At 38.6% G+C, this 27,195-nt stretch overlaps 1 protein-coding gene across 2 annotated transcripts in view; it reads right to left on the bottom strand.

The window, feature by feature from the left end:
• Positions 1 to 26,145, bottom strand: part of kcnab1a (potassium voltage-gated channel subfamily A regulatory beta subunit 1a) — a 132,189-nt gene extending 106,044 nt beyond the window's left edge. Inside the window, exon 1 of one of the 2 annotated variants that reach the window (XM_072461282.1) lies at positions 25,872 to 26,145. In XM_072461282.1, coding sequence (XP_072317383.1) covers positions 25,872 to 26,119 — 248 coding nt within the window. In that variant the 5' untranslated portion in view covers positions 26,120 to 26,145. Of the gene's footprint in view, positions 1 to 16,747; positions 17,499 to 25,871 lie in introns of those variants that run through there. The other variant, XM_072461274.1, reaches the window with a different exon arrangement.
• Between the last annotated feature and the right edge of the window lie 1,050 nt (positions 26,146 to 27,195).

Below are 27,195 nucleotides of genomic sequence, written 5' to 3'. Positions count from 1 at the left end.
AAGAATGTAGTGGAGTAGCATATAAAAACATATAAAAAACATATTTGCCTTTGCATAGTTCTTATTCTGTCCCAATCTCCCTTAATCCACTGTGTCCTTGTCCTCACTACAGCGAAGCCTGGAGGGAGTCTTTAGCACATTACCGAAGAGCACTGCAAATACTCAAAAGGCTGGCAACGATTCAAGAATGTCTATTTTATGTTATCTTTTTAACACAGCGCAGGCAAATTGCAGAAAATGCTGATCCGAGGATGAGGCATAAACTTTCCCTGCGTCACTGAAGGAGAGAAGAGCTGGAAAGAGAGAGCGTGTAACAGCCAAAGTCCAGTCTGAGAATGACTGTGCAAAAGTACAACAGAACCAACAGTCTGTGCTATCAAACTGGAAATGAGATTGAGTGAGTGAGTGAGTGAGTGAGTGAGGACTGCATGCAAAACACAAGATAATGATTTCTTGTCCAGGAATTAGCAAACAAATACTTGCAAGAGAATCCTACAAGAATTTTGAATAGAAAAAATGGAATACGCTTTCAAAATACTATACATTTCACGTGTTTATATATTTCAAGCATACTTGTAACCAAAGCTTTGAAGGTTTTTGCATGAGGAATATTTTACTGCATTCACATTCCTTTACTATTGTTTGTGTGGTTGAAATATTACTAAAACGTAATGAACATGATTGTGTTTTTAGAATTTTGCTGACGTGTATAACGTTACTTCCTGGTTGGACATGAGCAGTAGATGTGACAAAGGAAGAGGTGATTACACAATTGTTACCTAGCAACACTGTAAACGAGTGTCGGTGTAATCCCTCATTCGTCCAGGCGTGTTCCATAGTAGAAAAAGCTTCAGTTGTAGTCATCTGGACTCAGTTTGAAAAAATAGACGTTTCGACTCTCATCCAAGAGTCATTGTCAATAAAAGAATTTAGGTCGAGAACTCCGATATTAATACTGTTCTGTGGTAAGACCCGCCCATTGGGCGGAGCCTTCCTGAAGTAGAAAGAGTTTGTTTCAACAGAAACTCCCCCCTTGTATCTACCGAGCTAGCCTATTCAGAATTGTAATGGGCTATTAGAATCCTCTTTGTCTTTGTGAGACCCTGGCTCAACCACCCTGAGTACCTGATTAGCATCCGAATGTCCTTGTCCTGGTCCTCTACCTTTCCAGGGGTTCAGTAACCCATTATAAATAACAGGAAGATTAAACCTTAGCCCTCCATTTCTGTTTAAAGAAGGTCTTTCTTTTTTAACAAAAATAGCTTCCTTGACTCTTCTTTCAAACCATCTTTTCTCCCTGCTTAAAACCTTCACATCACCGTCTTCAACTGTAAACGAGTGCCAAAATCCTTATAAATCACACAATAATTATGATTTGACAAACAATAATACCTGATAAAACTTTGGTAGATGATTGTTGGAAAATAATTACGAGTAAATTGCGTGTAAATTGTTCTTTAATTTTCAATTGAATGTCACTTATTGATGACATCAGAGAGATTTAGTCACCTCTATGTATATCGATGTAATCCCTCATTCGTCCATGAGTGTTCCATTGTAGAAAAAGATTCAGTTGTCATCTGCCAGATCTCTACAAATTAATATTTTTCAACACCTCTATGTATACTTCCTGTAATTTTCAACTTTTACTTCCACAGACAGCAACTAACAGATCCATGGTTTTCACAGAAGCATTCACGCTGCCCTACTGTTGTTTCTGAATGAGGCCACAGCTCCCCCTGCTGGACAAACACCAAAGTAGCATTGCTAGGTTACACAAGATACACGGTATCTTGTGTGTAACAAACGAGCAGCAGATCAGACATAAGTTAAAGTAATTCCACTGTTACCTAGCAATCATATTGTATACAATGACCTATATCCATATAAATTCAACACTGTTATCTTTAATGAATGTTTAAACTATTTTAAACTATAAAAAAAAAATTTAAATGTTAATCGCTCCATTTTGGATTCTGGACTCAGCATTACTTTGTTATTTTCAAATTTTGTCTCAACTCTCAAATAGCCTTTTAACTGATGTAAAACTATGATAAACATTTACCTACTTCTCCACCAAACAAAGTAAAACATATAAAAACCTGTCCTGAAATGCAATTAAACTGCAGTAAATTAATTTCAAATCATAAGTGCTGACAAATGATCTCGAAGGACTTTCTTTTCTAACAATGGCATGATGTAAAATATAATAAGATAAGCATTATTGTCCCCCAAGAAGAAACTTGTCTTGGCTCATAGTGTGTGCGCCAACAGCACGGAAACACGTGGAAAAATGAGCAGTTGTGCAAAATATTGTTATTTTTTGTTATCTGCATACCATGTGTCACTTCTGAATACCATAATCATGTGGGTTAGACAGGCCATACTGTAATCCCTCTTGAATGAAAGAAAGGAATAAAGGCCTTCTTGTCTTTAAACAGGACAGAAAAATTAAGTTCCATTCTGGGGGGAAACAGCAGCTTAGAAAGATGTTTAAATCTAAGAAAGTGACTCTTTTGATCTATTTTGGTGCGTCCCATGACACCTTTTGAGGCACTAATGTGCTCTCACCCACGTACTGCACTGAGACTTTAAATGATCCACCCTGTTAGAAAGGACAGTAACACTCTGATATTAGCCTTTATGCTCATTATTACAAGTTCTGAACTGTGATTGATTATATAGAAAATGTCACTGGCAGTTTCATATCACAACCTTCTGCCCATGGGTTTCAGAGTGATGAAAAATTAGCGTCATAACAATCAACGCTTAAAATTTCATACCTTTTGAAAGATGAAAAGCCATAAAAATGTTTTTATCTGAGAAATACTGAGTAATGTTTAGGTGAAGGAAAAGTCCATGTTATGTTCAACACGGAAGTATCCGTAATTTGGAAGGAAAGGTGCCATTATATTAACAATTTTGGAACATATATAATTTCACAGCATCTAATTTTAACGGAAGATTTACATAGAATATGCTGGTAATTTTTTGTCAGTTATTTTGCTGATTTTTTTGTATAACTCATGAATATTCCAATAATATTTAATGCAGCAAAAATAAGTATTGTTAAAATGAATGCATAATGCTCTAAAAACAGGGTCTTGTTAAATTAATTAATACAAAATTAAAAAAATTGGTTCAACATTTGCAACTTTACCTTTTAGATATTTTATGAAAAAAATGACCATTGCACAAAAAAACTTTGGACTCATTGGAATGATATTTGGATGTTTGTAGTTCTCTCTTGTGTATGGTTTATGGTATATTCAATTTTTTTAAAAAAGGAAGATACTAGTAATCATTAAGTAACTCTGGCTCATGTCTTCTAGAATCTGAAAACCACCTATTACTTGAAAACGTGAGGGGAAAACTGCACCTTTAAGTGAGAATGTATCCTTCACTTGGGACACAGGCAGAGCAATACCTGTTAAGTAGCTTCTTATCCTCCTTCATTTATTATTGACAAAGACCAAAAGAGGGGCCTTTCAGTTCTGCATTCAGGCCTTTCAGACGGACATGCAGGTGACAGGATGACAAAAGGCCTATTTGTATTGTGGATGCCTTTCCCACATAACGTACATGTGAAAAACTGGGCAAAAGACTAAGAAATATAACTGCTCTCAAAGTGGTTTAACTGCGTAGTGAAAAACGTAAAATAAGCAAAAAATATATAAAAACGTGACTGGTGAAGGATTTAAAAAAACATGAAGGAGCTCTGTCTGGATAACCACTTAATGACATCATGCAGTGGGACCAAGTGTCATATGTGTGAGCTTTTAACCATGTTGTAATGGTTGTATTTTGAGTTGTATTTTGAATGAGTCATGATTCAAGTAATCCTTAGTGATGGGTCTTTTTTGTTTCAATCTAATACCAAGTAATTCTATGGCAAGAATCAATACATTTACCAATACCAATCATGCCCTGAAACTCCTATATGTAACATGAAATGTGATACTTTTCGATACCTTGATGTACTGATATTGGTCCGCCTCTTATAGTAATGCTGTATTGTCCTGCATTCTTGACTTGAGAGCACAACAAGTAAGTCATTCTACCAGTATAACCTCAATAACACCACGTTGTGATAAAGACCTAAAATGAATGTTCCATGCTTTATTAAAAGGTATAGTGGCTCTGTCAAAGCTGCTGAACTCATCTGAAGGACTCACTGTATTGCTCTCCAGTCTGTGGCCCTATGTACACATGTGACTATCAATACAGTCGGCACCTGGATCTGGGGCTGCACCAGTTGGCAAGGTCCAGGTGCAGTAACACTATGTGCCCAAAGATCAGCTGACTATCTGAACATCCTGAACGACCAGGTTGTTCCATCAGTGGATTTCAGGGCAGAGCCTGATGGCACAGACATTTTCCAAGATGACAATGCCAGGATGCATTGGGCTCACACTGTGAAAAGAGCATGAGATATCATTTCACACGGGGCTTAGTCACCATGAGTCCTGGCAAAGGTTTTGCACAGTGGTCACACTTCCCATCGTCAATACAAGAGCTTGGTTAAATGAATGGATGGAAATAAACCTTTTGACATTGCAGAAGCTTATTGAAGCAAATGTGCTGTAATCAAAGCGGTCCCAACTAAACATCAGAGCGTGTGACCCTCTTTTTTCTGTGGTGACCTTTTCCGCCATGCATTGTATTTCAATGCACGGACCTCGGTGGATAAAAATATAAATACCTTTTCTGTAGTCGATGAAAGACTGATTTTGCGTTTTCAAATGAAGGTACTTTTGGCAGAATGCTCGCTTTATCTATTCAGAAACTACACCATTCATCTATCACTCTGGGCATTGTAAACAGTTGTCAGTGGAGCACGCGGCAGTCAGCTCCAATAGAATAGTTCGCTCAATAGGGCACGCTCTCGCCCCATTGACCGGCCCCACAGCGCTGGTCAGGGCCACACACACACACACACACACACACACACACACACACACACACACACACGACCAGTGTGACCATGCTCTGCACACATCAGGCTGGAGCCGTGGATTATTGATGAGCAGCTAATGACCTGAGATGTGATGACTGAGACTGTGTGGTGATTAGAGACCGTGGGGTGTGTAGAAATAAACATCTTGCTGAAATGAAGAAGCAGTGTAGTTGAGTTTTTTCATACATAAACATAAACAAGCTACATTCGGCCTGGCCCTGATCCCTAAGACTGATTCACGTATAGGAGCGCTTTGGCACAGTCACCTACCTTAGTTCAAGAGTAAAGCATAGTTGCATCATAGTTCATATATAGATATTATTGGGGAAAGTTACATGAAATTTGGAATATTGCAATGTAATAAACTATTGCCTCTAAAGCAGCTCAAACTAGCCAAATTAGCATGAATAGGTGAAATACCACAGTTGTCATTTATATCATTATTACATATTTTCCCTTGCATATTGTGATATATATTTCATGTAACATCGTTGAACACGCTTGTAATTATTCTCCTTTTGTTAGTGCCATGACAACTGCTTGCTTTGCCAATCACACAACACAACAACCCCTGTGATATCTGCTTCACTCAGCGTTTTCTACCAGCGCACAGTCTTTGTTTTTTTGGCTCTTCTTTGTATTCTGCACAATCGGGCGGCCTGAATTTGCTGCATGTAATTAGCCCACAAACTGAGCTAATCTCCACACTCCGCTCTGACTACGTGAACTCTTTTATTAGACGAGACAAAGGTGAAACAATCTGCGCCGCACTAATGCCTTCAGCGACGTGTGACTTTGCATAGAATGTTCCACAGTATGGCATTAAACGAATCTATCTTGCATTTATTCAACTACACATATTTTCGGGTTTAGCATTCTTACAGTGAGCAGGATCACCTTTCCACAGATCTGACCTGTGACTTAGTGTAGTGGCATCACCTGTTCATCTCCATGTAGATAGAGAAGTTTAATGCCATAGTGTGGAACGTTTTAGGGGAAATAGGCTCCTGTAAATAACATGGATATATATATGCACATTTTGAATTTAGATAGTGTATGTTTACTGGTTTATTGGTTGATTTGCTATGCTTAAAAAATAATGTGTTTCGGATCAAAAAAGCCTATATTGTGATGTTTTTTTGTTTGTATCTGGTCTTTTCCCTTTCTTTTTTATTGTGAGCTAAAACCAGTGCCTTGGCCGAGACATGTGGGCGCTTGCTGGTAAAATGTAGTCAAGATTTATTAAAGCTGTATAATTTGAATACATTTCATTTACTTAACAAGAAAAGGCCATGACACTTTAGGATGAGAGCTGATTGGGTGAAAAGGTGAAATATTATGTGTATGTATGTTAATATTACCCCAATGTTGCGAGAGCTATAGGGACAGGACAGACATAAATACCTACATCCTCTTTTCACAGTATCCCAGCTTTAAAACAAATGTCTTAATTGATTTTCTTTCTCAACCCTACCCTGAAAAGTTCTGTTATTATCCTAATAGCAAAGCATTCTTAATTAATATGCAACAATGCATGTATGTATAGAATAGACCATGACCTCACGTAAAAGAGTTGACACAGAATTTGCATAAAGCGCAGTGTGGATGCCTCAGCAATTAAGTATTTAGCAAGGATACCAGCTACAGTGTTAAATATTCACTTGTTTTCCAAGATAAATAAGGGATGAGCAGCTGATGCATTTATCAGGACGAGTGTGTAAACGCCTGTTCTGTGAGTCACTGCTGCCCATTCTCACTAAATGCGGACAGCTCACAGACCACGGCATTACGTCTCCATTTAAAAACGCATCCAAACAAACAAACGCAGGCCCGAGCCATTTAAATGCACTTTTATGACATTCTGGCAGTGTGCTCGCTCACTCCGCTCTATCACGACTTGTCTCTTGTAATGTAATCTTTATAGGAGCCGATAAACAAAGCGGCGCGGTGAGAGAGCATGTCCTTACATAGGCACATGTCAAACACTGTGAACATCAAGGTTTAGAGTCAGCCAAAGTGGGCGGCTCTTTTCTTCTATTGTCCTTTTTACACTGTTCAAACTCCGTAGAATAAAAGGTCATGTCCCAGTGAAAAGATGTCAAATAATTTCTCTATAAAGCATATTTGTCTGGTATTTGAAACCTTTAGACTATTCATTTAAATTGATATTTGTGATTATTCTGAAGAACACGAAAAACTTGAAGCAAAAATTAAGCTATTTTAGACCAATCTTAATGCAAAAAATATATCTAAAATGTGAAATGTTTCTCTTATATGGCTGATTATGTCATATTAATACAGTTGTGGAAGAATGACTCAATTTTGTCGCCTAAGTAAATATACAGGAGCAAAAAAAATGACTCAAATAAAAGTAGGGTTGGCCATGGTATCAATAATTGTTAAATTGTGATGTTGATGTTGTTGAAAAGTTGTTGAAAATATGGGAATTTATTATTAGAGAAAACTTGGATTCATTCTCTGACATCGGACAACAGGCCGACAGTCTCTGCATTTAATACAAGGCTTAAAACGTTCCTCTTTGAAATAGATTATGGTCAGGACAGTTAGGAACAGCGATTTTGTTCAGCGACAATAAATATCTATAACATAATTAATGGAGCACTATACATTTTTGTACTATTATTACAGGCATTCAACCTTTATTTCATTCAATTGGTGGAGTCAACTGCTCATCTACAAATGGTTTTACACCATCCACTTCAAAACTTGCCCCTTTTGATGCATTTAAATGCTATGTCATTAATCTTTTGGGGATTCATTGCCCTGGTTTAACACCGACAGCAAATATAATGAATCATCTTAATCAAGTTTGTGTTAGAAAATGTAACGTGAGTAAGTAATGTCACACACACACACACACACACACGTCTTCTCTGTGCCCATAGGAAATGGCATATGCTTCTATCATGACCTTCTGCCCCCCGGAGGTCTGCTTCCCCACACCCTGCTGTCAGTCCATTACCCAGCATGCTCCTCGCTCCTTCCAATTATATTATAAGCATTTCATAATACAAAGCATGATTGAATTGAGACTTGTGATCAGAGTACAGTTGCACATTAATGATTAGAGTTAAAAGGGGATGCCCTGCGCCAGCTTTGAAATTAGTGCAGCAATCATACAGTGAAACATCTCTCCGCTCAAAATGTATTATCAGCCATTAATATCTCATCTAACGTCATATCTGGGACCAAAGTATCTGGTGTATTGTAGTGTGTGTTAGACTTAATGACAGTGTCAAATGAACATACAGTACTGAAATATCTTATACAGTAAGTCCTAGATTTAAAATGCTCAGACCAGTGTTGTTTTTCAGACCATACAGTTTCGAATCCTCACTCGCAGTTTTCTTCAGAGTTGTCCCGGGACTATAAACCGGGGGGGGGGGGCTTTTTACTCGCACACACCTTGGTTACTGCCAGACTGCTAATGGTATGAGCAGTCGAAAGTGTCTGATATGAAAAACAAACTCAGAATTATCAGAAGAAATAAAATGTACAATATAAGCAAATTGACTGATTGCTTATTATTGTAAATTGTAGACAAAATATATTGTAATTTAGATCATGTTGAATATAAATGATCGCAAAAGATCAAAACTTAGTTATGAAACTTACTGCAAGATTAATTGCAATCGAAATCATGGTCACAATTAAAAAAGATATTGGCAATATTATCTGCTATATCATATTGACACAAATCAGTCACATCAACAGAACAAATAATCCAGTCCTAAATAATTCCAAATTTATGTCAAAACTACAATGTAGAGCACATAACTCTACATCAAATGGCTGTATCACATGTTGCCATTTTATTCTTTCATGTTTATCTCAGATATTAACAGATATATAAAATCTTGATTATTATCAACTGGAAACTAAATATTCAACATAAAATATTTAGGTGAAAAAGGTGTCATAACATTTACAATGTATATTTTATTAGGCCAACATTTCATTTTTCTGTGCATTACATGATTCGAACTGAAAAGGCAACTAAACCATTCTTTTAGTATTAACCTTCTTGGAGTAAGGAGGATTTGCTCACATTACATGTACATTAGTTTCCATGCAGCAGATGGGGCAGGCGTGAACAGCATGCGCACGCACACACGCACACACACACACACTATCCTTTTGGGGACATTACGCTGACATCCAAAATCTGGGTTTTACACTTATTAAATTCCCAACATTTCAATTAAAGCTGGGTAAAAACATGCAGCAGTTTGTCATATGCAGCTCTATAACTTACCAAGTCAATAGTTAGTTATTTTTATACATGCATTTTTGGCTCACATGGGAACACAAAACCATAGACGCCCAAATTACAATAGCTTTCATATTGTTTCGGTCCTATTGGTCTTTTTAAAAACAAAATTCCAGCCATTTCTTGATTGTGTGTCAGAAATGCTTTACAATGGTTTGCCATTGTAAAGCATTTCCGACATTTCTGACCTGGCTTGGACATGGTCAGGTCTGCTTTGGGCCAGATACAGCTCTGTTTTTTACCTGATTTAGAATTGGTTTAGATACATAAACATGTAGCATAAATTAAATAAAAAGTTGAATGCAATTTCATGACTTTTATCCATTTTATTTTATTCATTCATTTTCTACCGCTTGGTCCCAGTCATGGGTGACTGGAGCCTATCCCAGTGACTTCGGGCCTTAGGCGGGGTACACCCTAGACAGTGGCCAACTCCTCGCAGGGCCAACACATAGACATAGACATTACAGACAGCCATTCACTCTCACTTCACTCTCACGTTCATTCATTCGGGGCCAATTTAGAGTCACCAATTCATGTCTTTGGACGGTGGGAGGGAATCAAACCCATGATCTCCTTCTTGGGAGGCAAGAGCGCTAACCGCCTTTGCCACCATTTTATTTTATTTAAAAAAAAAAAAAAAAAAAAAAAAACATTGCCATTCAAATGTTTAAAAAATATCTCAAAAAGTCCCTGTGATGTCTCTGCCCACAAGTACGTAACCTCATTTGTGCATTCAAGACAATCAAGAAATATAGAAAAGGGTAAACAAATCAATGTATAAGTGCATAATGAATGTTAAGACTATAATCATGTCCTTTTTGCTTACTCTTTTTGGGCCAAAGAGGAGACTTTCCCATGCTTCAGTAACATAGCAGCAGCAGCAGTAGCAGTAGTAATATCTGGCCTTGACTAGATAATTAGCGTAAAGATTTGTCACATTCACCCTGAGGCGATGGTAGAATGCATATGTTCCAAAACAGGAAGTTAGTGTGGTTTTTACACACATTAACGACACAATGAACATGTGCACAAAGAGAGCCTGTTCCTAACACGTCCAGGGAAGACACACACTCACACTTATGAATAATGAATGAATAAACCACACGAGAGAACAGGGTCATTTCTGATCATCTGTGATATTATCTTGCCTAATTGGGATGTAAACATGAAGATTTCATCTCTTTTGTCATATTAGTTGGCTGTAAAATTAAGCTGAAATGAAGACAGTAGTTTCTCACTCACAGCTTAATACCTTTGCTTATCGAACGGTTCTTTCCTCCTTCTGCCACACTTTTTTCTCAACAGCAGTATTATTAGTCTCCTCAGCCTCTTCAAATCCTTTCCATCAGTTTCTTATCAATGGTTGGTTAATGGTTCTTCTACAAAAAGACTGGACTAGATCACAGAGTCTATAGCATCTCAGGGGGATGTTTGTGTTTGCTTAAAGGGACTGTACCAGATGTTTTTTTCTTAAGTAAAAATTGTGTTGTCCCTGTACAGATTTACAATAAGCAGCTCTTTGGTAGAACATGGAGATATGGCCCAATTTTCTTTTTATCATGACTGAACATTACCGATAATTATATGATTGACGCAAGACTGAATACATAACCGTGGCATCTCAGCTGCAGTGTTAGCGATATTCAACATTTCATGTGGACCCAAAAGCAATTAACAATACAGTAGTACATCATAAACTGTATGATATAGCCAAGCCCTACTCTTAGGGTCAAAATTAGACCGCTGTGTGCTACTGCATCTAATTATAGAGCCTTTTTATCCTCTGCAAACTTGGAAGTGCATCGTTAGCATGCTAGTTGTTATTACCGTATTTTCCGGACTGTAAGTCGCACCGGAGTATAAGTTGCACCAGCCAAAAAAGGCATAATAGAGAAGAAAAAACATATATAAGTTGCACTGGAGTATGAAATAAGGTTGCAAATGTAAAAATAACAAATAATATCACATATAAGTCGCTCCGGAGTATAAGTATACAAGTATAAGTATAAGTCGCACCCTGGCCAAAACTATGAAAAATGGTGCGACTTATAGTCCGGAAAATACAGTAGCATTTCTGTGATGACAAAACTCCTATGAAAGTTGTAAAAAGTGCTTGAATACTCTTTGCAGTGAATAATTAGGATGATAGGATTGTGTTTGTTTAGAAAGTGGGGAATAACTTTAAACCATTGCAAACAGTTTCTGTTTTTCAAAATGTTAAGACAGTAAATAAGATAAATCAAATGCAAGTCTCTTTCTGCTCAAATGTATGTCCAGTTGAGTGAACATTGCAGTGCAGTGCTATGCATATACTGTATGCACAACCTACGCTACACACTGCAACATTACATAGGTTCATTCATTTTTAGATGTGGTTGAAGACATGGAAACTACAAAAACACAGCCTTAGGAATTCACATCAACGTCTGCTATAAGTTGAAAGCTCTGTTACATACAAGCTACGTTACGGTGCGGTAAGCTAATGTCGCTAATGTCTTACATAGCCTATATAAAGACATCAGCTTTCTGCATTGAAGCTATATGAAACAACAGATATCCAGGAACATCTCCTTAATGCACCGACCAGTCTAGAAAGAGGAGCTAGACAGCTGTGGAGCCTTAGGTCAGGATCAGTTTGGCCAATCGGAATAAAAGCTATAGTGGTCCAGGAGCAGGATACTGGACTCTAGGAACAGGTCAGTGGGTCTGCCTGGACACGGACTCGTTCATGGAGCAAGCAAAGTAGGACTATAGCCACAGGCCACTGTACATGCAAGTCATACCAGTCATCAATCATACTATGTGGAGGTAGCAAAGTACTACAACTATAGACTAAAGTTAATGTTAATGCTTATGCTAATATCAGAGGCACTTTGGCGGTCACAATGTTCAGATATGTATGAAATACTCTTGACCAGACAGTGACCTGGAAAAGAACAGTCAGTTTTCATTGGTTACCGATGCGACGCATAAGGACCATGTACATATTAACAAGTCAATATCCCATAATAAAGTGTTTCTGCTCTGACGGCTGTGTATATTTTGTGCAGCTGATGTTTTTGCTAATGGACAGAAGGCCTGATGGGGGGAAAAACCTCATGGTTGTTTGTCATCAGGGCAGCCAAAGCTATAACTTAGAAGCTGGTTTGGTTCTAATTTAATACAAATACTTGCTAATTCTCAAGGCTTAGTGGTGGGATGACCAAAATATAGTTCATGGAAATGCTAATCCATCCCTTTCCAAATATAAAGTACACATAGGGCTTGGTTGTCAAACCTTTCACACTTTGGAGAGTGTGTTTGCTTTTGTGTATGTATGTTGATAACTAACGTATCTCCACACACAATACAATGATGAATACATTGGTAAACGGCAGGGCCAGCCTCTGAACCCGTTTTTAACATTATTTGACTCCATCTGTCATATCCAGTAAATCCTACTGGCTAAAAGCAATAGTTCAGAGAAAAATATAAGAAATTAACCATTACTCTACAAAAAAAAAAAAAAAATTAATAGAAGGGCGAGACTTGATTTTCATAGACGAGACAAGACACAAGTTTAGGTCCACGAGAGCGAGAAAATTAATACTAATAAACACATTGTGTCATCCAGGGGGATTTTCGGTGTCTCATACATCATACAACTCTAGTGCCTTGTTGGACATTTGCTTTTTAACTGCACAGTTTTCTATTCTCTAAACATTTCTTCAAAAAGAACAGAGGCATTTTGCAAAACTAAACTCTGGTATAAAATCGAGACAACAATATATTGAAGGCTGCTTTGCGGTGCCTCAGGCTGAGCAGTGATCCACAATGTCCCAATCACACTCAGTCAAATCCTTAAACACACTGCTTAGTCACAGATGACAAACTAGAGGCAAAACGCATCCAACACATGAGAGTCCCAAGACCGCCGCAGGACCACAGCTCACATTTAAATTTGGAGCTTTAAATCTAAGCAGCAGACAAGTGCCAACTTCTGTGAGTTACTTGTGGCAATGGTGCATGAATGATTAGATCAGCTCTGTCATTCTTGCTCACTCACAATGAAGTCAATGTAAGCTGTGACCGGCCTTCTTAGACTTTCCCTCTCCAACTTTTCTCAAACAATATATTCTCAAACAAATCAGACTCATTCTCTCTTTTAATGTGAAGTGTTACAGGAAACATAGTATGCTTAATGAGCTTTTATCCTTGTTGCAACAGTGTTTGCTCATCATAAATTTACTCAAAGTTGATTGTTTGAATCTTCTATTGTCCTGCATTCTTCCATTTTCACCTACCCCCTATACCCGCCCACTTCCCCTGTACTTTTAATTTGAAAAATTCTGATGGACACGTGTAGTGTTCACGTAGTCACTTTCAAAGATAAAAACATGTAAATGACAATCTGCTGCTTGTTACAGTGAAATGTCACTATGAAGAGGTGGGGTTTATTCATAAAAACTCATTCCACTTCATTAATTTGTGGTCATGTCCCTCCTGCATGGAATATAATACAGGTTTAAAAGCAACACTATAAGATTTCAATGAAGGGAGAGAATTCTAGATGGAGCTTGACATTTCCAGTGAGAGTGGGAATTGCATAATGCCTCTGATTGCATTAAAGATAACGTCATTTAGTAATTGTTCTTGCAACTGTTGAACAACAGGCCAATGACAAATACAAAAGTAATAAAGAGTACAGAAGCTTTAGAGTGGCTTCCAGATCGCTAAGATTTATCCAATGTTGGAGACTTCCATGGATAGATGCTGAGATCTGACAGTATGCTGATACACAGCATACTGACACAGGAGGGAGATGAATATTATACAAGACACTGCAAGTGAATAGAAAAAATATTAAGTTTAGAGATAACAATTTTCAAATTCTAATAGTTTTCTTGCATAAACAAAAACAAATGTATTGTAAGTTTTCCATCATGTAACGTTTTTCATTCAAATATAAGGTATGCAATTTTACATTTGCAAAATTGAAATCTAAAAAAACCCGATGGAGCAGGTTTATGTTTAAGTGCTACTATAAAGAGTGAACTTTACGGGAGAAAAATGCCTTTTGTGAAAATGGCCTTTGAAGTGGCTCTATTCCAGAAAAAACAAGTTGATTAAATGATCTAATACAGGCCTGGCCAACCCGCGGCTTGCGAGCCGCATGCGGCTCTTTGCCTGGTTTCATGCGGCTCTTTTACGTCCATATCAACATTCGTGTTTGTGTTGTGGCGCTCTGCGTGCGCGGAGGCGTCCGCATGTGTATCATGCGCCTGGGCGCCCCAAATAAAACTTCCTGCGTGTTGGCCCAGCGGTTAGCAATACGGCTTTGGGTGCAGAGGGTCCTGAGATCGAGACCCGACATAAACTAGAGAGGAATGCTGCCAAAACCCCTGAACTTATAAAATAATTTATATCTATAGGTAGATCTTTAGGCTTTGTCAAATATAGACCTAGATTAAATGTGAAACACTAATAAAAACAACAAATAATTTCCCATTTATTTCAATAACAAATTAGTTCAGGGGTTTTGGCTGCATTCCTCTCGTCCTCTTTTACTATGTAGTTAGGAGACGAGGGAAAAAATGCAAGATTAAGAGTTTATGTCGGGTATCGATCTCATGACCCTCTGCACTCAAAGCCGTGTTGGAGATTTTTGCCAGAACAGGAAGTATATTTCCTAAACGGGGTTACGGGTCTTTCCACAACCACATGTGCGCCGCTCAACCGCACGGAAGTGGAGCTTCGGCATTCTCCGTACCACGGATTTAATGATAATATTCCCTTTTTTCTAATATTTATAATATTAATATTTTTTTTCTATATTGAACTTCAACATGGTATGTAAATGATGATGTTTTTCTTTGTGGACTTTGTTGAACTGAGAGTTTGTGTGAGACACAATGTTCCTTGTTGTAAATGACTGGCTTGTGGTCTTAATACTGTAGGAGTCAATTTCTGTCATCATCATGTTGGTGTGTGACATGATATTGTTAATAATAGTAACAATTTGGCTGAGCAGAGGTGTGTGTGTAAGAGGAAGGGATGGGGTGATGTTCATGTGTGCCATGTGTATGATGTGGCTCTTTGCGGTAACACAGTAAAAAATGTGGCTCTTTGGCCACCCCTGATCTAATAGGTTTAGGTGCGGATTGGACAGTGTCATATCTATGCTTCATTTATGTCTGGACACACCAGGTAAAAGTGTTACCATTTGTGCAACAAACAAAATAGTTCCCAAGCCTTTCATTTGTAGATAAATAAATAGAGAACAATATTGTGTTAAACAATTTGATATTGTGAATTCAAATATTCCCCCAAGATTACTGCCCAAAAGCCCCACAGATCTGAGCAGCAGGGGGTTTCTATTTGTGATATTGCTAAAACAGTTACCATAGTTATGCTTTTTGCAAAAAATTTAAAAAGAGAAAAGAGGAAAATTGCTTGAAAAGTCAGTCTACAGTTATTTTGAGTCTGTCCAGCTGGTCAGTGGCCGCGGGGCCAGGTGTGTTTACAACAGTCCCATCTCCCAAATGGAATGTACCCATTTGATTTTTCACACAGATGGAAATGTTTGAGCTCAACTAAAAAGTGAAATGAAATGGACCTGGAAATAGGGGACATGTGAATATAGCAAACTAATTAACAAATACAACATTGATGTCAAATGTTGTCTAATGCGGTTAAAGAAGACATATCCTGCTTTACTTTGGCCTTTATTGGCTCCTAAACAGGCTTTTTGTAACCTTGGCATTTGTATTTTTTGTTCTAGAACCTAAAATCTCACTTTGGACAGAAAAAGGCTTTTAGAGAGGGATTTGCTTTAGCGCTTCCTCTGCTGATAACAATAGGCATTACTTATTAAAAATTAACAACAATGCAAGCATGTAGCAACGTGACCGCGTGCTAATACACGCATGCAGTTGTAGATGAAGTCATTTGGAATGCTCAGACTGGTGAAACAAAGTCCTTTATGAGTGCTCAAAGGGAGAGGACCAGGAGAGTGCATAATTACTGAAATAAACATGAACGAAGCAAAATAACACTCTAGGTATGATTTTGATTAGGGACCAACATTATAATGTTGTTACCATCAAAAACTAAATTTTGCATTAAAGTATAAAGTGTATGTTGTGCCACTATAAAATAGACTAGCAAAAACATTTGGGTAACCTTCTTAACTGACACTATTTCCAAAACTGGTGATGATATTGACATAGTTTATAGTATATTTTCATAGAACATTCATAGATGTTATTGCCTTTTTGTGAAGTTTCTTTAGTTTTTTTGTTGTACGTAGAGTTATAAGGAGAACGTCAACAATCTCACAATTGGGACCCCCATTCTGGATGAATAGCGAAACAGAAGCGATGCACTGCAAGGACCAGAACACAAAGTTTAGAACCCCACAAGTTTCATTCCAGAAAAAAACTTGGTGGTTTCAAACATCACTAGGTCACAACATTGCCCAAAACATATACTTCAAAACTCCACCTCCCTCTCATTACCTGTACACCATGCCGGTCTGACTCTTCACCGTATCGTGCAGCGACAGAGCGTGGAAGTTCAGAAACTCCTCCAGCTGTTTCATCTCCACTAGACACCTCTGTTTACGGGGCGTCCACAGCATGCACGGTGCAAACGGCTGGTGTCCCATGGGTGATGTCCGACTCACCAATTTCCCCTGACCCCCTCCGCCTCCTCCTCCGCCTCCTCCTGGGCCAGACACCGACAATCCAACTTGACCCCTGGCGACCCCCCCTTTCTGCTTGGGGTTGGTAATCTCTGGGCAGGTTCCCTTGTAGAGATACATCCTTGTCTAGTCACTTAAACATGTGCAAATTCAAGTATGCCAGCTTTCGGCATTTTTTTTTTTTTTTTTACTAAATCCGGGTTAAAAGCGTATTTGGGAGAGTATCCACATCAAAAAGCAATATCGTCCTCCATGTTGAAAACCCAGGCAGACCCGTGGAATGCCCCCTATAGCCATGCTGTCACTTCTTTGCCCCAGCCTGTCTACATTATAAGCTCACTTTGGTTTTGCTTCCTATTAAATGGCATGGGAATCTGGGACATTTTCCCCCTCCCGCCCGCCCGCCTGCCTCACTCATACGTTCTCTCTCTCTCCCCGTCTCTCTCTCTCTTCTGTTTCTCTCTCTCCTCTCATCTTTTTTTCCTCCAACCCCCTCGTATCCATCGCCATCATCCTTCCTTTGTCTCGCAGTATTCCCCGTGTCACCAAGGATTTCATTCACTTACTAACTGGAACTGACTCCGCAGTTCCTGTCTAGTGGCCTCTTTTCTTTGTATTTTCCACTTTGCGATACTGTACTTACATTCACTTTTTCATACAATCTGGAACTTCCTTTAGATATCCCTTTGAATTTGTTGATCTACCCATTGCATCTTTCTACTCTCCTAACGCTAAATAAAGTGTAATTTTGCTCACACACAGCCGACAGCATGTTAAACACAAACGAGAGTGAAAAGAGAGAAAGAGTTTTTTGGAATGAAGTGAGCCACAAAATGTGATATGGGGAAGCCTCTTACATCTGATACTACTTTTAGATGTATGCATTCAAACAGTATGGCCCCTTTTGGGAACAGTGAGTGACATCACGTCTAGCCCTCTCTGGTGGATTGTGGGAATACAGAGGAATGTTGTTCTCCCATATCAGGAGAGAGGAGTTTGAAAACAGTCAGTGGCTCATGAACGGAGCGCAGCAGTCACTCATAATGACCTTTGAGTGTGGAGTCTAGTGTGTATACAAGCTCAAATACACACAGCAGTGACACAGGAGTTGGCTAGAGATACATGACCACAACACTAGCAGCTGTGCATGTGGGATTCTCCCCTCATTTGCAACCACTTCTAATAACAATTTCTTCAAGTAGTTATTTCTATGAAACGTTTACTGCCATAATCCAGTAAAGATATAGATATAGATATAGATATAGATATAGATATATAGATATATAGATATATATATCTATATATATATATATATATATATATATATATATATATATATATATATATATATATATATATATAAAATAAAAAAAATCTCTCATACTCCAGTTTCCAGTTTAGCAGATTGATTAGCACATTTTTTTCCGAATAGAATATACGAAAATATAAAATAGATACATTTTAAAACATGTTTTATGCAGGGGCCCGATAGCAGATGGCCTGTGGTCCTGTTTCTGCCCTGGCTCAGTGGTTGGGGATCACTGCTGTAGAATGTATTTAGAATGTATTTAGTACAAAGGACATGAAGCACAATGCAGACAGAAGGAAAGCAGCTGTGTCCATTGTCCATCAAACTGACTGGAAAAAAGGTGATCCGTGTGGCAGTGGGAATGTCAGCTGAGCTTGTGCAATGCCAATGAGTCTACGGGTATTTATAGAAGCTGGCTCTACACAGTACATGCCCTGGACGAGGGTACATGTCCATTCACACTTGTGTGGATTTTCTCTTTGATTTTGGGTGTGTGTTTGGTGTTTACAAGCCCAAATTCAAGCTGCTGCGGACATGGGCAGATGGGTCAGGCAGGAGTCGGAAATGAAAGGCATTAGAGGTCAAAAAGTTAGTGCTTCTCAGACTGTGTTAAGATTCTACTGGTCTGGAGTTTTTTAAATGATTATTTCATGCCAGTCTTACTTATTTAGACCATGGTTAGGATCTGTTTAATCCTGGTATAGTCTTCTATTAGTCCAAGAAAAAATGTTTGCCCCATATTACCATATAGTATTAAAAAGTGTATTCTGAAATCCTGGTATATATCCTGACATTAAACCTGCTTGTATTTGACCTAATTTAGATCTGATTTGGTCCTGGTTTGCCATACTAAGAGTTCTGCTCCTCCTAAACTTGTGACGTCCATACTTTCCTGACGGATTATTCACTGCATTGTAAACTACTATGAGAGGCCTGAGCGGAGTTTTTGTGTCAGGCTAACAACAACTATTATGCTAACAGTGCACCAGCGTTACCATGGTCAGTATACAAAAGCTAGAGAATTCAAATAGGCCACTAAAATTGGATTTATTATTAGTAGGATTTATTAGCGGTCATGTGAAATGGGAAGAAAGAGAGTATAAACATTCAATGGAGATTTAAAGATGTTAAATACTAGATGTGGGGGTCATTCAAAAGTATTCTGACACTATAGTACATAAATATATATAATATATAAACAAACTCTTTTGTTTTGTTGCTTTTGATAATGTATATCACGATTGGCACAACTCCCAGTTTTTGATGTTCAATCCAACCTGTACAGGAACATTTTCCAGTTCACACAATTTAAAATCGACCAACATGGTAAAAAAAATATTTGTGAGCAGTAAGTGTGTGCCTTGTAACCCCCCAAAATAATGATAATTTGTCTTTTGACAGAGCATGAAGATTTGAGTTTTCCCAAATGAGAAGCGATCTGATGTGTCTTTATTCCTTCTAGGCGCTAACAATTACGCCAGTGATCATCTAACACCCTCAGGGACTGTCCTGCTCTTTTTTAACCAAAGTGCTGCCCTACATTCTCCACTATTCTCCCATATTTCCAGCACAGAATTTCTTGCCAATAACACATCTCACTACGGTAAAGGTTTAAAAATCAAACTTCTCTAAGCGCATAATAGTATTCTCAGGGTTTAGTGTCTATTGATAACCAACTGCATTATTGTGACTGTTTTGAGAGTCTTGCTCAGAAGCACAACAGTATGTGCCCGGAAGGGAATCAAACCTGCCACCCCTTTGGTATAGCTTGCTTAGGTCACTACACCACAGCCTCTCTTCTCATAAATAATGCACTTTATGCAATGACTTTAAGAAATAGATGACCTGATTAGTGGTACAAACCATAAAAAGACAATTGTAGAAGGGTGGTGTGCAAGTTAAAATTCCCATCATGGGCAGCTCCACCCATTAACCTCTATCTGCTGGAGATGGTTAAGAGAGGTAGAGCTCATGTTGCTACACCTGGGCCTCGTGTTTGGTGCCAGCGCAATGAGTAAGAGTAAACTTAATCCTGCTGAGAGGAGGCACGGTTACTGCAGCTCTGACGATCATGGCAGTCACCACAAACCCTGCTCCTGGTTTTCACAAAGGCCTACAGATCTTCATTTACAACGCAACCATGAACTACCACCTCAATTCAACTAAAATGGTCATGTTTTGCTTTTTTAATTATAATTATTGAAGTTGCACAAAAGTTGCGCATTTCAGGTGGAGGGTCTACCACCTGTTTCATTCTATGGACATGTTATTGCTTGAATGTTCCACAGTATGGCATTAAACTTCCATCTCTCCATCTGGAGTGGTCAGATCTGGCGACCCACTAACAGTAACAATGCATTTATGTTTTTCAAGGTTTGTTTTGTTTATGCATAGTGCACCTTTAAACTTTATAAAATACATACCAATTTAAACCCTTCCTTTAGAACTATAGAAGATAAAACCAATGATAGCAAACAAAAGTTACTTTATATACAGCTTAAAGGATGCACATTATGCATTATTTGTACTATCATTAGCCTTAAGCATGCTTGTACCTTTGTCTTGGCATCTCATTTACAATTTAATATCAGTCAGACATTCCCTCTTCTAGATTTTGTGTTAGCATACCACGTAAAAATGCTTTCCATTAAGCAACTTGCCCTGACAAGCCTGCAGTTGTGATGAACGCAATTTGACAGCAGAAACGTTCAGAACGAGGCTGGCAACGATGAATGGACTTACACATTGTGCCTTTGACATCACAATCCTGGGAATATTTTAAACGGAGTGTTTACTGAGGCTCAAAGGGGATATGAAACCGTAAACAGGATTCATGAAACAAGCGTGAATGAAGCTAAATATAACTACAGGTATGTTTTTGGGAACACAGTTAAAAGCTCAGAAAAGTCAATTGTCCTTTAATACTTAATACACTGAAAAGTTATTTTGTTATTTTTAGAAAAAGCCTGGGATTTCAATCATTCTATTCTATGTCCCACTTTTTATGCAGATTCACCAGGGAGCTAAAAATGACTCCAATTGTTGAACTGGTAATGAGAGCGGCGATATCCAGACTTAAGTGGGTGTTTGGCTTCATCAGGCTCAGAGCGGAGCTGGCACACTCGCCTCGTGTCTTTGTGCATGGCGAGGAGCAGACATGGAATTGGCTCACTTTTTAGGTCAACGTGAATGCTCCAGCTCTTAATTGGATGAATGACTTTTACTCTAAAAAGGTCTATCAAATAAATGTTCTCCTTGTAGCTCTTCTGTGACTTTTTGATAAAGCTAAAAAGGTAACATAATATGCTTTATTAACAGAAATGTGAATTACAGAGATATTTCATTAATTTTACTTTTGTGCAATTTAATAGGTTGCCCTCTGCTGACGACAGTATAAAATGAAGACAATAGTTAAAGGCTATGTGACTTTCCAATTTTCAAGTGTTATAAAGTTTAAACAAAAAAAAAATGTAAAAACATAATTTAAGTACTGTTAATTTAATTTGGTATCAAAAATGTGTAGATGTATGTGTATGTGACAGCTTAGCATAATACGGGACATTTTAAGATAGGTGATATTGTTGAAATTGTGAATATCTTCTGAATCCTCACCCTTCATGAGCAAATATAAGGCCTGTCATTTTAATCTTGTAGCATTCACACCATCATTCTCACAGCCATTTTTATTGGGCTCCCATGATCCCGTCAGACTCCCAACACGTGCTATCACAGTCATCAAATGCCCTTGCACCTGTCAGTCTCTCAGCACAGCCTTTTGTCATAACTTGATGTGCTCTAAATAGACAGAATGTGGGGGTACACGTCAACACGACAGCAAGCCAAAACAAATGAAGCCCCACACAATGCCAATAACAGCTCGTGTACCAATCCCAAAAGAAATCTGTCACGTATGAAAAGCCAGAAATGAATTGCATGGATTAAGGACGGACGGGGCATGATGGGATCACCTGACCCCAGAGTGTCAGTCTCTAAGGCCTGGAGAAAGTCTGGTAATCAGGAATGAGGATGTCAGCTTATTCAGTTAATATATCATTGTGATTACTCACAATGTAATTGTAACTAAAAGTAATCATGATCATTTTAGAAGTCAGACTAACTAGTCTGGACGGTTCTTCATCTGTCTGGAAGAACTGGTTCTCCTCCTGAGTGGGTCCAGCTCCACTGTCTGTCTCGCATCCGCCTGTCCGTCTGAAAGAGTCGGATTCCTCCTTCACTGTGGAACTCCTCCAGGTTTTTACCTTCTCCCAAAGAGGTTTTGTAGTTTTTCCTGGCTGAGAAGGATGGTCTAAGGACAGGGGACCCTGGGACAGTGCCAAGTCCCTATGAATATTGTTTAATCCGTTTTTCACTGTCGCCCTCCGAGGCAACTGCTGTTGTAATTTTGGGCGTATAAAAAAATTATTGAATTGACTTGAATTATCTAAGACATTTAGGATAGTCTCCGGGACCTGTGCATCTCTGTGTCTCTCCAGGACCTGTGTGTTTCCAGGACCTGTGGGTCTCTGTGTGTCTCTAGGACCTTTTGTGTCTCCAAAATGTATGTCTCCGGGACCTTTTGTGTCTCCAAAATGTATGTCTCCAGGACCTTTTATGTCCTTAATATGTATGTCTCCAGGACCTGTGGGTCTCTCTCATGGTCTCTCTGTGTCTCCAGGACCTTTTGTGTCTCCAATGTGTGCATCTCCAGGACCTGTGCGTCTCCAGGACCTGTGCGTCTCCAGGACCTGTGCGTCTCCAGGACCTGTGCGTCTCCAGGACCTGTGCGTCTCCAGGACCTGTGCGTCTCCAGGACCTGTGCGTCTCCAGCAATAAAATATAACTGTTATGATTATTACCTCATATCTGATGCGGTCATGTTTAAGAAAAATAAAGGGGACAAATTATGCTTAATCAACTTTAATGAGCTTTTAACCTTTTTACAACTGTATAGTATATTGTATAGTTGTATTTTGATTGATTCCTGTTGGAATCAATAAATAATTCTGTATTGTCCAGCAACTGAGGCTAGTGTGCTCAGAAAATGTCTGAACTCCACTTCAAACCACATGCTTTTACTGACAGAAAGATCTAAGCTGATCATTGACAATAAGGAATCTCAATTAAAATTGTATTAATGGCACAACTCTATTGGGAGACATACATTTCCTTCAACACATGGATCTAAGCAGTGAAAAAACCCAAACTAAGCAGGGCGCAAGATAGCAAAGTGTAAGAGATATAGCAGATTACTTGAGAGGAAGTTGAATGTAGGGCTTGAATCGTGAATGATTGAAACTTAACGGATTAGTCATTTAGAAGAAAGATTAGAGACTAGCAGACTGAAAATAACCGCGTGAGAAAATTCAGGAGGAAAAAAGGTAACCACTCGCTGAGCTGTTACTGGGGAGAGACGAGCCCATTACAGCCATGGGACAAAGATGAGAATCAAAACACTTTCTGCAGCCAGCCATTTGTTGTGTCACCATGGCGTTAGGAGATGTCAACAAAGGCTAAAGCAGCAAGACAGATGCTATCTATTAGCATTACAAGCAGATCAGGTGACATAAGTGTGAGCCTGAGGAAGTGCTCACAAATGACAAGGGCCCAGAAAATACTATTTATGGCTTTTTAATGGAGTGATTGTGAATACATGCAAAAACTTTTAGTTAGGAAGTTCTATTATGCATATTGGTATTGTTTTTGGCCTTTAACATGGTCTTGTTCATTTATTTTGGACTTTCATTTTCTTGAACAAAAACAATTGATTTACAAAAACAAAAAGGACTTAATTTCACTCAGGCAGTTTCCACACCAAGAATTTACTTTTGGCTCCATCTACTGGCTCCAGAGGCATTACATAGATGAGATAAATAGGTGATTAGATGGCAGAAATGCTCAGGACATGTCAGATATCGCAGATCATCACAGATATGGAAAATTCAGAATTCAGAGTGTTTTAAATGACTTTCTAAACTACCGACTCCGACTCCAGGCATGTTTTTGGTGAGAACAATTTCATAACTTTAAAAGGTTAAAAACATAAATTTACTTCATACAGTTTGTCCTGGTAAAATAAAGGTAAATTTGTATTGGATAAATGTAATAAATATAAAAGTGGTTTATAACAGGAATTTCTTCATGTTGTCTGCACTGAAATGCTACAAAAGGATCTTGGTCTTTGGAATGCAAAACAGAAGCACATGAGCTTGTAATTTGATATATTTTAACAGCCCATCACATTATTGTGGGACGTCTGGGGATATGATATCACAATATTTCGATTACAATTACATCCCAAATACTGACCCGCACTTCCGTCAGGAATACCATTAATTTCAATAGAGAGCTAGAGAAAAATCTCACTGCTAAAATGTTATAAAGTAGCACCACCAGTTATGCACCAACAAGTCAACAATGCACCCTTTCTCTGGGAAGTCTGTGTAGAACTTACTTGCTCTCAAGTTCGGCAGCTTCAGACAAAATCATATAATCGGAACGATAATGACGCCGCCTGTGGACATTCACGGAATTGACCTTTTAAGATCTCCCTCAACTCTAATTGTGGGAGATTCATGTGTTTGGTATTGATATAGTATATAATATATATATATATATATATATATATATATATATATATATATATTTTTTAATATCATAACAGAGACATTTTTGGGGTGGGGGCAATAACCATATTGCAGCACATGAAGAAATTGTAACTTTTATCATTAGAGGATCAAAAAGTTTTCCTGATAGATATCTAAGTGCAATTGCAAAACAAGTATTGGGGTAGTATATCAATAATTAAGGTTTGCAGATTACTAAATGAAACATTTTTATTATAGAAATAAATGAACGTGCCAATATTCAACTGAATCTCAAAGGTGAGAGGTTAAATTGCTCAGACAACTTAATATCATGACGACAGAAGAAACCCAAACAAAACCTGATATAGAGCATGTACAGAATTCCCAGCTCAGTGCTAACAGTGGCTCGGCCTGCTCGGCCTCAGTGCGGCAGTGATATAATAGGCCAGTTTGGTATTGGCATTCAGGGGTCAAACAGAGCACACTCAATAAATGGATGAAGGTCTATTTTTTGCAAAAGCAGCAGTTCAGATCATTGGTTTCAGCAAAATTTTAAAAAATCTGCAAAACAAAACAATGATGACAGCAATTTTCCAAAGCTGAAAAATGGCTCTGTGTTAATTAGATTTAATGAATGAAAGGAAAGCCAAAATACAATATCACTTCACCTGGATGTCTGTCAGCTAACAACAATCATGCCAGAAATAATTAAAATGCATAACATTAACTGATGTTAAACTCCAACCAAGCGTTAGTTATCCAAAAGTGGACTTTTCATAATCACTCCCCCTACAATATTTTCTCCATCACTGATTAACATAAATGCAAAACCGGGCAAGCAATTTAATTAATTAATAATTCTAATTCATGTAATTAATTAATATATTATATAATTTCTACACTAATATTTGAAACTGTGACATCCTCAAAGACAACAAAAACCCACTGTCAACATTTGGATGAAGTGCTATAATATATAAAAGTGTACAGATGTGTGCCTCCTAAATCAAATAGATGTTTCACACAGCATTACGCACTGGTCTTACCTGTAGGGCATGCCAGTCTTGTGCGCAACCATCTCCTCTCTGCCCAGTCCGAACATCTTCAGGTACCAGGTGGTCTCGATCTCCCGGATGAGAGTGGCCTTGCTGCGGGTCTGGGATTGTGCTTTCCCTGCAGAGGCATTGCGTTTGTCCTGCGAGTTGCGCTTGGAGCCGCTCAAAGAAGCTACTGAATGTTTGCGATGGATGTGGGGAGGCTGCACACCTCCACCGCTGCTCCGGGCCGCTAGCATGGCCCTTAAGCTAGTACTTTCTCGTCAATGCAAGAGGTCAAGTCGATGATCTGAAAGGACAGTCTTTCAGAAGTTTCTTTATCCACTCCCGATTAACTTAAAATATTTTCCTTCCACCCTATTTAGTGTGGACGTTTAGAAGCCTCAGGGAGACAAGAGTTCAGAGAGCAAGCTCCAATGTCCGCAGGCTGTTTGTTGGTCCACTCCTGTTGAACTTCTCCTCCAAACACCTTTTTTTATCTCAATGGGTCTGTGTCGATCTCAGCTAGCACCTGTAACTAGTTTTTTGTCACGCTTCCTTGGTGTCAACCTGTTGCTATTCTTTGTCAGTGCCTAACTTTATGTGCGCCCAGTGTGCGCTCAGGTCTCTTATAGCCTCATCCTGCCTGAAACAGGATCCCGGGTCTCTTGTCTCGTCACAGTCAGCGCGGGACTAAAAGGAACGAGCCAAGTATGCCAGGGTGTTCATAATGCCTTCACACTCTCACACAATGCAAACGTGATAGGGCCATGCTCTATGCTCAATAGTTTCGAACAATAAGCTGCACTGCACACTGAGAGATAATAAACAGCCGAGGTGGAAAATGATTCCACTGATAAAGACTTCTCACAAGACTGTTTTACCAATTAAACAGACCAATAAGAGTCTTGCAGATGAGTCCAGGTCATTATTAGTGCTGACAGAAAGAACAGCTCTAAATTTACACACTACAGAGTCTTGAGGTCTCAACACCATTCCACTTGTCCTAGGACTCATGACTGAAGTGAGAAAAACATGATTACATTGTTTATCATTGTGGATTGAGGCCTGAGGTGGACCAAGTGTGTCAAGTATATTTCCAGGTAGTCTGTGGTCAACAAAACTGAGTAAACTCTTTTGGAAAAGTAAAATTTAAGAGTGAATAGCACTGGGTATTTTTCTTCGCAATCTAATGGAAATCATTAAGATTGACAATTATTTTTACTCTGTAATAAATGCATTTTGTAACACAGATATTCAATAGCCTGAAAGACCAAAAATGACAGGTAAAGTTACTATTTACTGCACACTTGACCAAATAATAAAAATGCATTCC

Source organism: Eucyclogobius newberryi, unplaced genomic scaffold (genome assembly GCF_026437365.1).
Source record: "Eucyclogobius newberryi isolate DKJ021-1_F unplaced genomic scaffold, fEucNew1.0.hap1 SCAF_10, whole genome shotgun sequence".
In the NCBI taxonomy this organism is placed as follows: Eukaryota; Metazoa; Chordata; class Actinopteri; order Gobiiformes; family Gobiidae; genus Eucyclogobius; species Eucyclogobius newberryi.
Note: the sequence above shows the minus strand (reverse complement) of the source record. Positions and strands in the feature narration are given on the sequence as shown.